The following is a 12332-nucleotide window of genomic DNA, read 5'->3' on the forward strand; positions in this document are numbered from 1 at the left end:
TGTGCTGCTGCATTCCCCAGCTCCGGTAGTGGTTCCTGAAACATTCTGCGGCCCCTCTCAGAGAGGGACGTTCAGCCTTCTCTGTGTGACCCCGCCTGTCTGTCCCCAGCCCCGTCATGTGCCTCTGGCTGGCCCACTCTGCAGTTACCCTGCAGCTGCCGGAAGAGAAAGCTGTTAACCCACCAACGCTCATCAAGGCAGAAGTCCCCTGGGAGAGCCTGTGTCTCCTGGGACGGCTCTGCCTGTTTCAGCTCCCTATGTGCATGTAGGCCCCAAAGAGGAAGTTAGCAGGCAGAGGAAGTTGCCAGCGCTATCGTACATACTGACTCATCCCTGTGGCAGCCACAACGGCTTGTGGAGCCTGCAGACTGCCTCGCTCCTCACTGGGCTGCCCCTTCGGAGCCTGCCCCATGGAGTGTCCCGTGAAAGATGGGATCCTATATATCCAGCACCCCAAATTTGGGAAGGTAAATGCGTGTGTGTGTCTGATTTGGTGGGTGGGGTGTCTGGCCCCAGGGAGCCTTTGCTGTATGGGTGGGTAGGTTCAGTGGGAATTTTGGGTCTCGTCAAATGCAGGGGAGCATTTTTCCTAGCTTTTCCTTCTTTAGGGCCTGAGATTACACCCTCTGTAGTGCAAGAGCGTGCCTGCAGGAGCTGTCATTGCTTGGCGTCTTTCCCACCTTCTGCTTTGTCATGTGACTGTATTGTGAATTTACAGCCAAACTGAATGTAAATAAACTCAATAACAAATTAAAATGCTATATGAAATAAGGGGTGTACCTGAAGCATGGTGTGTGGGAGAGAGAGGCAGGGAGAGACACACAGAGAGAGCACATAAAATAAGTAGGATTGGCCTGAAACCGCCACTGAGCGTGAGTGTGCAGGGGTGGTCCTATGGGGTTCTGCCTTTTAAAAGTGGGGCCCCCAGTGCCTGGTTTTTCTCTTGCTGCAGGAGGTTTCTAGAGAACTGGGCGCATTTGTACTTTGGCCCATTTATAGTTTGTTGTCAAGGGACTTGCTTGACCAAGGCAGCCATGTTGCTGTGTCCTATCTCTTGGGGTTGGGGATTGACCTGGATCTATCTATTTCTTTCTCTCTCTCTCTCTCTTTCTTTCTTTCTTTCTTTCTTTCTTTCTTTCTTTCTTATCAAGTATCATGTTGCAGGTGTTAGTGAACTCAGCTGAAGCCTCAAGCTCCCCTATGGTGGAATTGGCTGTGGTGCCAGAGCCCCCTTGGTGCCTGCCCATGTGCAGCGGATATGGCAAGGTGGCTGAAAAGAAATGGCTCAGTGGTTCTCTCATTTTCAGTCACCTGCCTTTTTAACGTCCAGGGCTCGCAAATGACACCACCCACACCGAACGGCAGTCACAATTAGATATTTTTGCATTCCTTGGAGGTGTTCAAAAAGTATTTCTTAACATTTCCTCTGTAAGTAGGTCAATATTCTCCCCCCCCCAATAACTCCTGAGGCCACACAACAAGCTAAGGTTTGAAATGAGGCCTTTTTGACTCTCGGCTTATGCTCTTAATCACACTTTTACATCCATCGCACATTGTTAGGAAACCTGTATTGCAAAAGTGGCTATATTGCTTTGTGACAAATGGCTACTAGCAAAGCGAGACTGAAAATGTCTGCAGCTGATATATGCTAAGGTCTAAAGGGTTCAGGCAGCATTGCTGACCTGCTATCTTGTTCTTATTACTCAGCAAACTTGACTTTACGGAAGTAGCCATAGTTACTCCCCATGGGCACTGGGAAGGTATCCTCCTTCCCCTTGTCTAAAATGAACACTCTAGGGTAGAGGAAAGAGAGAAACAGCCCTGTGGGTGTCTTCCATATTTGGTGCTTACGTCCTTCTTAATCCTCTTTGTCACAAGATTAGATTGGGAGATAGAGCTTCACCCGCTGATAATACCAGGCCTGCCTTGTATTCTAGTGTACGGGTGAAAACTCCCTTCTCCTGGCAATTAAGACTCTGTACTAACCAACCACTTTAAATAACAAACAAGCCCAACCTACCACCATCCAAACCCTGCAATGTCATCACCAGAGGCACATAAACTTTGGCTGAGCTTGGGAGCCAAGCCAACCATTGTTTCTAGCCACTGCCAGATTGACTTTCTTACTACTTGCTCCACAGAGACAAAGTGTACCTGCTACCCAGTAAGGGGGTTTAACAGAGGAGGAGTGCTGTGCATGTGTGCACCCATGCTTGGCTGCTTGCAATAACACCTCCAATCGGATGTTTTGGCACATCTCCACTGCTTAGATTTATTTATTTATTTATTGTTAGACCAAAGTGGAGTTTTTTTCTCATGGGCCAGCCAGGTTGACATATCTGTTCTCCACCAGCAACTTGGTGGCTACATTGGTAGACCTCAAGCTGGCATGCCATTTGTGCACTGGGAAGATTTGGTGCTTCCACTTGTCCTGCTGCGGAGTCCCAATCATGAAAGAAATTGGACTGTTTTGAAAAGGAAGAGAAAGGGGGGTGGGGAAGGCGGAGCCTGGTGTTAGGTGAACTGGAAGAGAAAAGGGCCACTATACCAACTGTGACTGATTTGACAGCTACAGCTATTCCTGGACTGGGAAAGCCTTGCCACAGTGGTTCATGCACTAGTTACTTCTAGACTGGATTGTGCTCTATGTGGTTCTTCCCTCGCGTTTGATCCAGAAGCTGCAGCACCATATAACACCTGTGCTCAGAGATCTGCTGTGGTTGCTGATTTGCTGCTGGGCCAGGTTCAAAGTGTTACTGTTTACCTACAGTATCACCTTACCCCACATGTGCCCACTTGACCGCTTTAATTGGCAGCATCGGCACTATTGCAGGTGCCACATAATGCCTGTTCCACATTTGTAAGAATTTGATCATTTCAGGTGGGAGCACCTACACTTTAGATCGCCCTGCCGCCTTCACTACTCTTTTCAGTATCTGTTAAAAACATTGATTAGACAAGCCTGCCCAGATGCTTAGAAAGTGGACATCATTTGTTTTAGTGTTTTCACTTCTTTATGTTTTAAAGTAGGATTGTGAATTTTCCCGATTTAACTCTTTTATCTTTTGTAAACTCCGTTGAGGGTGTTGTTGTTTTTACAATCAAAGCAGTGTATACATTTTAGGAAATAATATAAAAATAAATATTATGGACCACAGCCCTGAAACCACTACTGGCTGTCAGCTTTACACATGTCTTTTGGGCTTCTGAGGCTTCCGCCAGACACTTCACACACATTTCCAGGCTTTCTTTTATTTCCATGAGGTTTAGAAACTTCCTTAAAAAAAAAAGTATGATTTCAGCAGCTGGCTGCAGGAGGTAAAGGTAAAGGTAAAGGTACCCCTGCCCATACTTGCCAGTCTTGACAGACTCTGGGGTTGTGCGCCCATCTCACTTAAGAGGCCAGGGGCCAGCGCTGTCCGGAGACACTTCCGGGTCACGTGGCCAGCGTGACATCGCTGCTCTGGCGAGCCAGAGTCGCACACGGAAACGCCGTTTACCTTCCTGCTGGTAAGCGGTCCCTATTTATCTACTTGCACCCGGAGGTGCTTTCGAACTGCTAGGTTGGCAGGCGCTGGGACCGAGCAGCGGGAGCGCACCCCGCCGCAGGGATTCGAACCGCCGACCTTTCGATCGGCAAGTCCTAGGCGCTGAGGCTTTAACCCACAGCACCACCTGCGTCCCCCACCTGGCTGCAGGAGGAGGAGATGCTAAATTCCTGCACAGTAAGCCCACAACCTACACACATTTAACTTGTATGCGTTCAGCTTTACGCACTTGGCAAAAATAAATAAAAATGGTTGGGGCACCCAGGGAAAAATGACTTTGGCAGTCTCACCTCCCATTGTACCAATGTGTTTTGACTATACACAACTTTGGCTTTCGGCACAATCCCCTGTGTAAATTGAGGGCTTACGGTATTTACACAGCAGTCCCACTAATTCTTGCAGTGCATGCAGATTTGTGGCTCTATGCATTCAATTGCCTAAGAGAGGTAATCGCCAAAGAATTCTTCGTAACCTCTGATTCCGTATACTGTACTTCCACCTGTTCTTGGCAAGGACTCTACAGGGCAATAAATCCCCAGAGAGGATCACATTTCTGCTTGGGTAGCGCGCCTGTTAAAGAGGCCTTTTCCTCTTCATGTGGATTTCCTAGTGCAGACTGTTGTTAACCGGTGCCTGTCCCTGATTGTGTGCTGTCACCCCTTGCCCCCTGCTCACAGAAGGTCTGGCGGAAAGTGTGGGCCCAGCTCTTCGCCGACAGCCCTTCTGGCATCGCACGGCTCGAGTACTTCGAAGGGCGTGAAGGGGCCGCAGCAGAGAAGGCCACCCTGAGGAAGGGCGAGCGGAAGGTGATCCGCCTCTCAGACTGTGTCTCGGTGGAGCGGGCAGGCGAGCACAGCTCTCCCAAGGACACCACAGCCTTCTTCCTGAGCATGATGGAGCGCAACTGCTTGCTGGCAGCAGATCAAGCAGATGAGTGGATCGAATGTATCTGCCAGCTGGCTTTTCAGGTATTGACCTCTTCATATCTTCAATGGGAAGTCCCTGTGTCTCGCTGAACCACAGGGAGATTCCTCCTGGCCACAAGTCAGATGAGTGGAATCTCAGAGGGGAGCCAAGCTGCTTCCTCTAGAGGTGGCTTGCAGTTGCAAGTTTCTGGCCCTCAGCGAGGGTTGGACTTTATGACCTCCCAAGTCCTTTTTGACCTGCATTCCATTGACTGAAGAGGTCCTAAATTTGACTGCTATGGTGGCCGATGTTCCCTGCCCAGTTGCTTTAATGATAAGTGCTTTTAATTGTGTCTTTTTTTTGGTTAGGTTCTGAATACAAGGGTTTATATATTCTTGCAAAAAAAAAATATTTAGGTTTATTCTGGGAATGTAGATGGGGATGAAGCTCTGGAAATTCTGGGCATGGGCTCTGGGTCTGAAATCTCCCTTGACGTGATGTATTGCAGCCTATTCTCAACCCATGTTATTCAGAACATTGTCTCGGTGATTTTAATGGGGCATACATTCAAGAAAGAATGCATAAGAATTTAACCTTCTAGGACACTCCTATCTATATTTACTTGAATATACAGTGTTCAGTGAGGCTCACTCCCACATAGGTATACACAGAATTGCTGCCTTAATGTGCAAATAATTTGCGCAATCTCTGTTTTCAATAAATTCTTGGTCATTCCTGTTTGTTGCCACTTAAAAAGAAGAAAATAGCAGCCTAGTTTCCAAGGATGTTAGATGAGGAAGATAATAAGTTTGTGATGTTCTTTATGCAGGCAGAGTGCTCTGTTAATGATGGTGGGGCTTTAGTAATGGTGAAACTGAGACTGAGCGAGAAAAAGAATGGCTCACGGGGAAATAGTATTTATGCAGAGCTGGCAACTAAGCTCTTTGCAAAGTAAACAGATCCTTGGTGAGACACAAGGAGAAGAAAAAGGGAAAGTATTAGAGTTGAATGGGAGGATCGATGTTTTTAGTTGCTCATAAGAACAGTAAGGTGTGGAACAGCTAAAGGGATGTTTCTGGCCCGTAAGAATGGACCAAGGGTTGATGGGCACGTGGTTGAAATTGTCTTTGTGTTCAGGTTGAGGTTCAAAGGGAATAATCCAAATGTTGGAACAAGTCACCCTGCCTTTCTCTGTTTCTGTGATGGTTTTCATCTGAGAAATGCTCTCCTTGCTTCTTTCCCCTTTGCTGTGCTGCACACAGAGGATGCCTGCCCCCTCGCCCGGCTCAGTTGGAAACACACCCAGCCCACAGCCCCTCATGGAGGAGAACACCATCTACTCATCCTGGCAAGAGAGTATGTGCCTAAGGGGCAGGGTGGGGGGGTGAAGGACCTGGAACAAAACACCAGTTTCTTGTACTACCAAGTGGCAGCTGATGGAAGGAGAGGCCTTCTGGGGAATTCAGGCTTGTAAGGAGCTTTGGTGCAGCTGCAGGTGCTATAAGGTGGTGGCAGTGGGGAACATGCAACCCTCTTCTTGCTCCCAACTCCCATCAACCCCATTCAGCATGGAGGACCACAGATTTCCCATCTCTGCTGCACAGGCCCCAGTCCTCTGCTCAAAGTTGGCCTACAGCCTTTCTCAAACTTGGGTTCCTGGATGTTGTTGGACTACAACTCCCATCATCCCTAGCTACCAGGAAAAGTGGTCAGGGGCGATGGGAGTTGTAGTCCAACAACATCCGGGAACCTAAGTTTGAGAAAGGCTAGGACATTTGTGAAAACCCAAACAGCCAACCCCCATGCTGGCAAAAATGGGATAAGGTAAATTGGAGGCGAGGAACCTATTTCAGCCTGAAGGCCAGATTTGAACTTAATCAACTATCCGGAGGCCGTATTCCAATGGTGGATGGGGGGAAAAGTGGATGGAGCAAAACAACACAAGAAAAATTCCTCTGTTAGCACCTCCCCCTGCCCGCCCCCACCTTGTCACCTGACACACAGGCAACAGCACCCACACATGCATACATACGTGCATGCATGTGGTCACATATACATGCACTTTCATACATCAGACATACTGGCACACAGGCATGTGTTTACATGTGCGCACACACTCAGCATTTTTCCAGCCACTGCTCTCTACCTCAGCACTAGGGTGGCTGGAAAGATCCACCTGCCTGCTCTTTAGATAGGATCTCTCAATCTTGACCTTAGCTCCTTAGCGCTAGGATGGGAGAATGAGAGTATAAGGCAGCATTTCTTCCCACCCACCCCCTCCAGCACGGCAGGTGGAAACGCTGCCTTTTGCTCTTATCTCTCATCTAAGTGCGGTGGCGTTCAGCACTAACACTGGAGATAAAGAGATCCCTCTGCCTGCTCTTCAAGCGCTTGTCACCAATCTATTCAGTTCATCTATTTTATTTAATAAACTCTATATACCCCGAAGTGACTTACAAAACATAATGATTAGATTCTGATCCTTAGAACGTGATAGATGTGCTGACTGAGCCAGTAGTCACGCTAAGTTGACTAATAGTAAAAGCCAGAAAATGATGAAATGACGTGAGATGAACGGGAGATGAGAGGGGCTTGTTGGGACAGGCCTGGTGGGGTAGAATAGACCCACAAGCTGAAGGTTCTCCACTGTAGAGCTGAATCATTGATAACGTGCCTCCCTTTACTGGTACCTCCCCCCCCAAAAAATCTGCCAACTGAGGTATGGCTGCCAAGCCCCACCCGGAAAGTGAATCCATAGCTGAGCTGAAAAGATTTGAAACCAGGGGTCCAAAGTTCAACACTCTAATAACTGGAGTCACCCAGCTCTTTTGAGCTGACAGCTTTACCCCACTGTTCTTCAAGAGTGTCATGTGCAGTGCTCGCTTTGGCAGCACATATACTAAAAAATTGGAATGATACAGAGAAGATTAGCATGGCCCTTCACAAGGATGACACACAAATTCGTGAAGTGTTCCATAATAATAATAATAATAATAATAATAATAATAATGGAGTGTCATGTGTCCCTTTCAATGATATCGGCATTAGAAACAAAGGACCCTCTAAAACAGGGACAATTAGAGGCAAAGTGTTCTTGACAAGAAGCGTAAAACAAACAGCTTTGTGTGCTCCTATTATTAGATAGGAGTTTCTCCTTAGCTGTTCCCACACTGTTCTGTGCCCCAGTGACTCTATATTTACTGAGGCAGATGGGCAAGCTAAAAAGGAGTCTCATTTTGGAAGGATGTAAATTCACAAACACCAGTGGATATTATGATGGGGGAATATATGTCTGAAGGGAACAGAGCAGTTCTGAAACAAAGTACCTGCTCCAACCATTGTGCACTCCACAAGGCAGTTAGGATAGCATGGGAGGAGGAGGGGAAGCAAAGCAGTCCCAAAATGTCTTCAACCATAAAAAAAAAATGAGTCAGGCTCTTTAGATAGAAGCACAACAAAAACATAGGGTCCTCTTCAGATTTCTGAATCCCTTTCCCACCAGAGTTCCACTTGCTCCTCCCCTATCAGTTTGCTCCTCCCCCTTGAGCAGAATACAGTTTTCAAAGTAAGCTAACACATGTGCCCAGCTACTTAATCTTATTTTTGCAACCTCCACTAATTTTGTGCAGTTTTGGTTACAGTCGTACCTTGGAAGTCGAACGGAATCTGTTCCGGAAGTCCATTCAACTTCCAAAATGTTCGGTAATGAAGCCATGGCTTCTGATTGGCTGCAGGAAACTCCTGCAGCCAGTCGGAAGCCATGGAACCCGTCAGACATTTGGGTTCCAAAGAACGTTTGCAAACCTGAACACTCACTTCTGGGTTTGCGGCGTCCGGGAGCCAAAATGTTCGACTCGCAAGGGGGTTCGACTTCCAAGGTATGAATGTACTCTGGTGGTGTGCAGTTTTGATAAGTTTTTGTTTGCTTATTTTTTAAAAAAAGTGTGCTCGCAGAGTGTAGTCAGAGCCATGGCGGGGTTGGGAGGAATTAAAACTAAGAACACGCATGGCTTTTGAGGGATTTGTTAACTTTTTGCAATGCCTTCTCAACAGCCTGCGAGTTCCCCGTGTCAGTTTTCCCGACAGAGGCATCTGCAAGATGTCACTTGAAAGGGAACTACCTGATGACGACTCTACCTGAGCACCTGGTGCTGAAGGACATGCACTCCGGGCAAGCCCTCTATACCTGGCCTTATGCCTTCCTCCGAAGATTTGGACAGGAAAAGGTATGTTGTGTCTGTTTCCTCCTCCAGTGGCCCAGAAAACACCCATCCTCTACTGACTACCCTCAGGAATAGCATCAAAGGCAGGGAACATCCTGTCTTGTCCTGCAGCTTGAGGACAGGGAGTACCGTCATTCCCAGTGGGCTGTGTTAGCAGGCCCTGGTCACACCTTCAGCCCACAGGATGATTTCAAAATAAGCGAACCTGGGACGTGGGTGGCGTTTTGGGTTAAACCACAGAGCCTAGGACTTGCCAATCAGAAGTTCGGCGGTTCAAATCCCCGCGACGGGGTGAGCTCCCGTTGCTCGGTCCCTGCTCCTGCCAACCTAGCAGTTTGAAAGCACATCAAAGTGCAAGTAGATAAATAGGTACCGCTCCGGCGGGAAGGTAAACAGTGTTTCTGTGCCTTCTCTGGTTCGCCAGAAGCAGCTTAGTCCTGCTGGCCACATGACCTGGAAGCTGTACGCCAGCTCTCTCGACCAATAAAGCGAGATGAGCATCACAATCCCAGAGTCGGTCACAACTGGACCTAATGGTCAGGGGTCCCTTTACCTTTACCTTTACAGGGATAGCAAATAAGTCTACCTCACACTTCAGGTGATGCTTCTTGTAGTGTGTTGCTGCTGTTCTGGGAATAGTAGTATCTTTAGTAAATTCACACCCACCCTTTTCTGCCTTGGTGCATTGGGCTATGAGTTGAAATGCTCACCCTCCCATTATTTCACCATTCACTTGAACACGTAAAAAAATTGTCCATCCACTCTTCTGATTTGACAATCCTGGAGGCTGGTATATTTCCTCCCGCTGCCCCACCCACTTTCTTAGTTTGCTGCCTGCTCCTGGGACTTTTTAAACCCATCCAGATTAGACTCAGTTAGAGCTATTTCATATGCAGGGACCATAGATCAGCTGCTGAAAGCATGCTGCACATCCTTTGCATGCCGAAGGCCCCAGATTCTATCCCTGGCATCTCCAGTTAAAAGAAACAGGTAGAAGGCAATGGGGAAGAGTCTCTGCCTGAGAGCTGTGGCAAGCTAAACTGGGCAATCCTGGGCTAGATGGAGAAAATATAGTCCAAACAGATGGACCTTTTGCTACTGGATGCCAAAGACGAGATGACGGCCTTCCATTCCATGCACAGAAGCTACCTGGGCTGACAGCCGAGTCTTGGCATTGGCAATGGCACAGCACCCTCTACCACTCCTGGGGGCAGCAGGCTATCCTGGCAGGCAGGAGGGGGTCGAGTGCAGGGCAGCCTAGCTTAAGGGACTTGGAGGAATGATGGTGGATTGCTGCCCTGCCCCCAGTGGTGAATGGTGCCCCTTTGCGACTGGTTGGGAGGAAGGCAGAGAGACCAGCATCAGGTGGCACCAGAGCCAAAGACCAGGCAGAGCCGCCTGTGACAGGTTGTAAGAAAGAAGGCAGGTTGGGGTTGGCTGAGGGCAGGCTGAGTTTGGTGGGACAGGGCTCCCTTTGCCCTGAATGGACCAGCCTGTGTTGCCTGCCCTCCCCCAGCATCTGCCCCCCTGCTTGGCCCTAATGGGAGGGCTGCCCTTGAGTCTGGCCCAATATAAGGCCTCTTCCAGGGTAAATCTCTGCCATGTCCAGCTAAAAGGATTTTGGGTGGCATAGCAAGAGGAAATGTCTGGATGAGATGCCGCAGAGCCACTGCCCATCATAATCCTGGGCTAAAAGGTCCCATTGACTTAAATCAGCAACTTCTATCTAGTCTGTTTTTCTTGGATCTGTCTCCAATGAGGCTCAGCATCAGTAGACAACTACGGGCTGATCCACACCATACATGAAAAGCGCATCCAGTGTGTGTTCAAAGCGCATGGCTTTCCCCAAAAAGGAACCCTGGGAAACGGTAGTTTGTTGAGGCTGCTGGGCACCATAGAACTACAGTTCCCAGGGTTCTTTGGAGTTCCTTAAATGTTTGTTGGGTGTGCTTTAAATGTTTGGTGCTGCTCTGATTTGCTTTGCCTTAGATGCTGCAGGGGAAAGTTGAGCAGAGATCTCAATGATGGCCAAGTATGAGAATCACCTTAAGAAAGCACCTTTGTGTTCCCCCACTCTCTTCCCAGACGGTGTTCTCCTTTGAGGCCGGGCGCCGCTGTGACTCCGGAGAGGGCCTCTTTATCTTTAACACCGTACGGGCTGCGGAGATCTGCCGAGCTGTCTCGGCCTCCATAGACCGCCAGAAAGCCACTCTTCTGGAGAGAGACAAGAAAGCCAGCATCTCCCCAGCCCAGGACTGTGTGCAGAAAGCAGGGGGCTGGTCCTGGCCCACCAGCCCGGAGAGCCCGGAGGGAGTGCAGCCGCTGTACGAAAGAACGCCAAAGGGAAGTGTGGACATGGGGTACTCGGCAGCGCCTCCTGGCGGCAGCCGCTCCATTTCCCCAGAGTTCAAGGCTTCCGACTCACCCATCATCTACGCTTCCATTGGCAAGAGCTTCCCTCTCCCGTTCCAGCCCTTGGGCAAGGCAGAGGCAGAACCCAAAGCGGGCAGAGAGCAGGGCTCGGACCACCTCTATGAGAATCTGCGCAGTCTGGAGCAGCAGGCCCTCTGCGCCGAGCCTCTGAGCCTCGGCTACAGAGACTCCCCTGAGGGCAGCGGCAGCAACGGGGGGTCGCCGATCTACGACAACAGCCCCGTAGTGGCAAGGCGCTCCAACAGTAACCCTGGCTTCAATCCCAGCGCTGTGGGGGCTGACCCTGCCCCAGACAGCCAGTGCCCTCCTCCCTTGCTGGATTGCCAGGGGCCCGAAAGCGGAGGTGAGGGCCGGGCCAGGGCTAAGGCCAGAGGGGCTGGGGCCTTCAAGCACAAGCTGGTCACTATGTTGAGCCGGGAAGGAGGAGCCAGCAAAGCAGCCGGCAAGAACACAGGCTCAGTGGACAAAGCATGATGGATCCCTCCAGCTGCCTGGGGTTTGGGGAGCCCCTTCTGCCAATTTAATCTCCTATTCCTCCTCTGCCTCCTCCTTATCAAGACGTTGGCAGGCGGGATCTATGTGACCTCAAGACGCAGCTTCTCAAATCGTTAGATAGTGACACGGTGGAGGCAAGGCTGGTTAGATGCCCTCAGCTCCATTGTGTCAGCCTTGGTTCCTCAGGTGAAGCATGTCTAGCTTGGGAACAAGGGGATCTGAGGGACCAGGTGGGTGAGGTGTACATTTTGGGTTTTCTTTTTTCCTTTGTGTCTCAATAAATAAATAAAACAACGTTTCTTGGGTTATCAAGTCCCTCTGTTGATGCGGATTCTGCTTGGCTCTTTGTCTCTTTGCTCTTTTGCTTTTGAGACCACCTGTCACTGCTGCACTTCCCATGGAGGGATCTTCTCATGGAAACCCCCTGGGAACTTGTTGATGTTATGAGGGCCAGCCTCACTCGGTGGTGAAGGGCATTCTTGCTTGGCAAGTGCTAAATCCCTGGGATCTCTGGATGCAGGGCTGGGAAAAGCATCCATGTGACATCTTGGAGAACCCATGCCAGTCAGCACAGTATCACATAGCCCTCAACTGTCCTGAAAAAACAGGGACATCCCACCACCTAGGAGCATGGCAGCCATTTTGGGCGTCACAATCTCACCCTGAAAAAAGTGCTTTTTTGGGGCCGTGATCTTGCACGAGTCACATGACTCATGCAGTAGTGCAG

General features: G+C 49.4%; 1 protein-coding gene across 1 annotated transcript; it reads left to right on the forward strand.

The window, feature by feature from the left end:
• Positions 1–32: 32 nt before the first annotated feature.
• Positions 33–11901, forward strand: DOK3 (docking protein 3). Its single transcript, XM_079964268.1, has 5 exons — positions 33–467; positions 4226–4516; positions 5717–5810; positions 8508–8680; positions 10763–11901. The coding sequence occupies exons 1-5, from the start codon at positions 411–413 to the stop codon at positions 11582–11584; spliced, it is 1437 nt and encodes a 478-aa protein (XP_079820394.1). The 5' UTR covers positions 33–410; the 3' UTR covers positions 11585–11901.
• The last annotated feature ends 431 nt before the right edge of the window (positions 11902–12332 follow it).

This window comes from Podarcis cretensis, assembly GCF_951804945.1.
Source record: "Podarcis cretensis genome assembly, chromosome: 2".
NCBI classification, from domain to species: domain Eukaryota; kingdom Metazoa; phylum Chordata; class Lepidosauria; order Squamata; family Lacertidae; genus Podarcis; species Podarcis cretensis.

What these genes read in the sequence shown, in the direction of transcription:
- DOK3 (XM_079964268.1), top strand. Translation starts at nt 411, where the DNA reads ATGGAGTGTCCCGTGAAAGATGGGATCCTATATATCCAGCACCCCAAA. An exon ending in AGCACCCCAAATTTGGGAAG is followed by an intron (nt 468 to 4,225) that starts GTAAATGCGTGT and finishes CCCTGCTCACAG; the next exon opens with AAGGTCTGGCGGAAAGTGTG. An exon ending in GAAGATTTGGACAGGAAAAG is followed by an intron (nt 8,681 to 10,762) that starts GTATGTTGTGTC and finishes CTCTCTTCCCAG; the next exon opens with ACGGTGTTCTCCTTTGAGGC.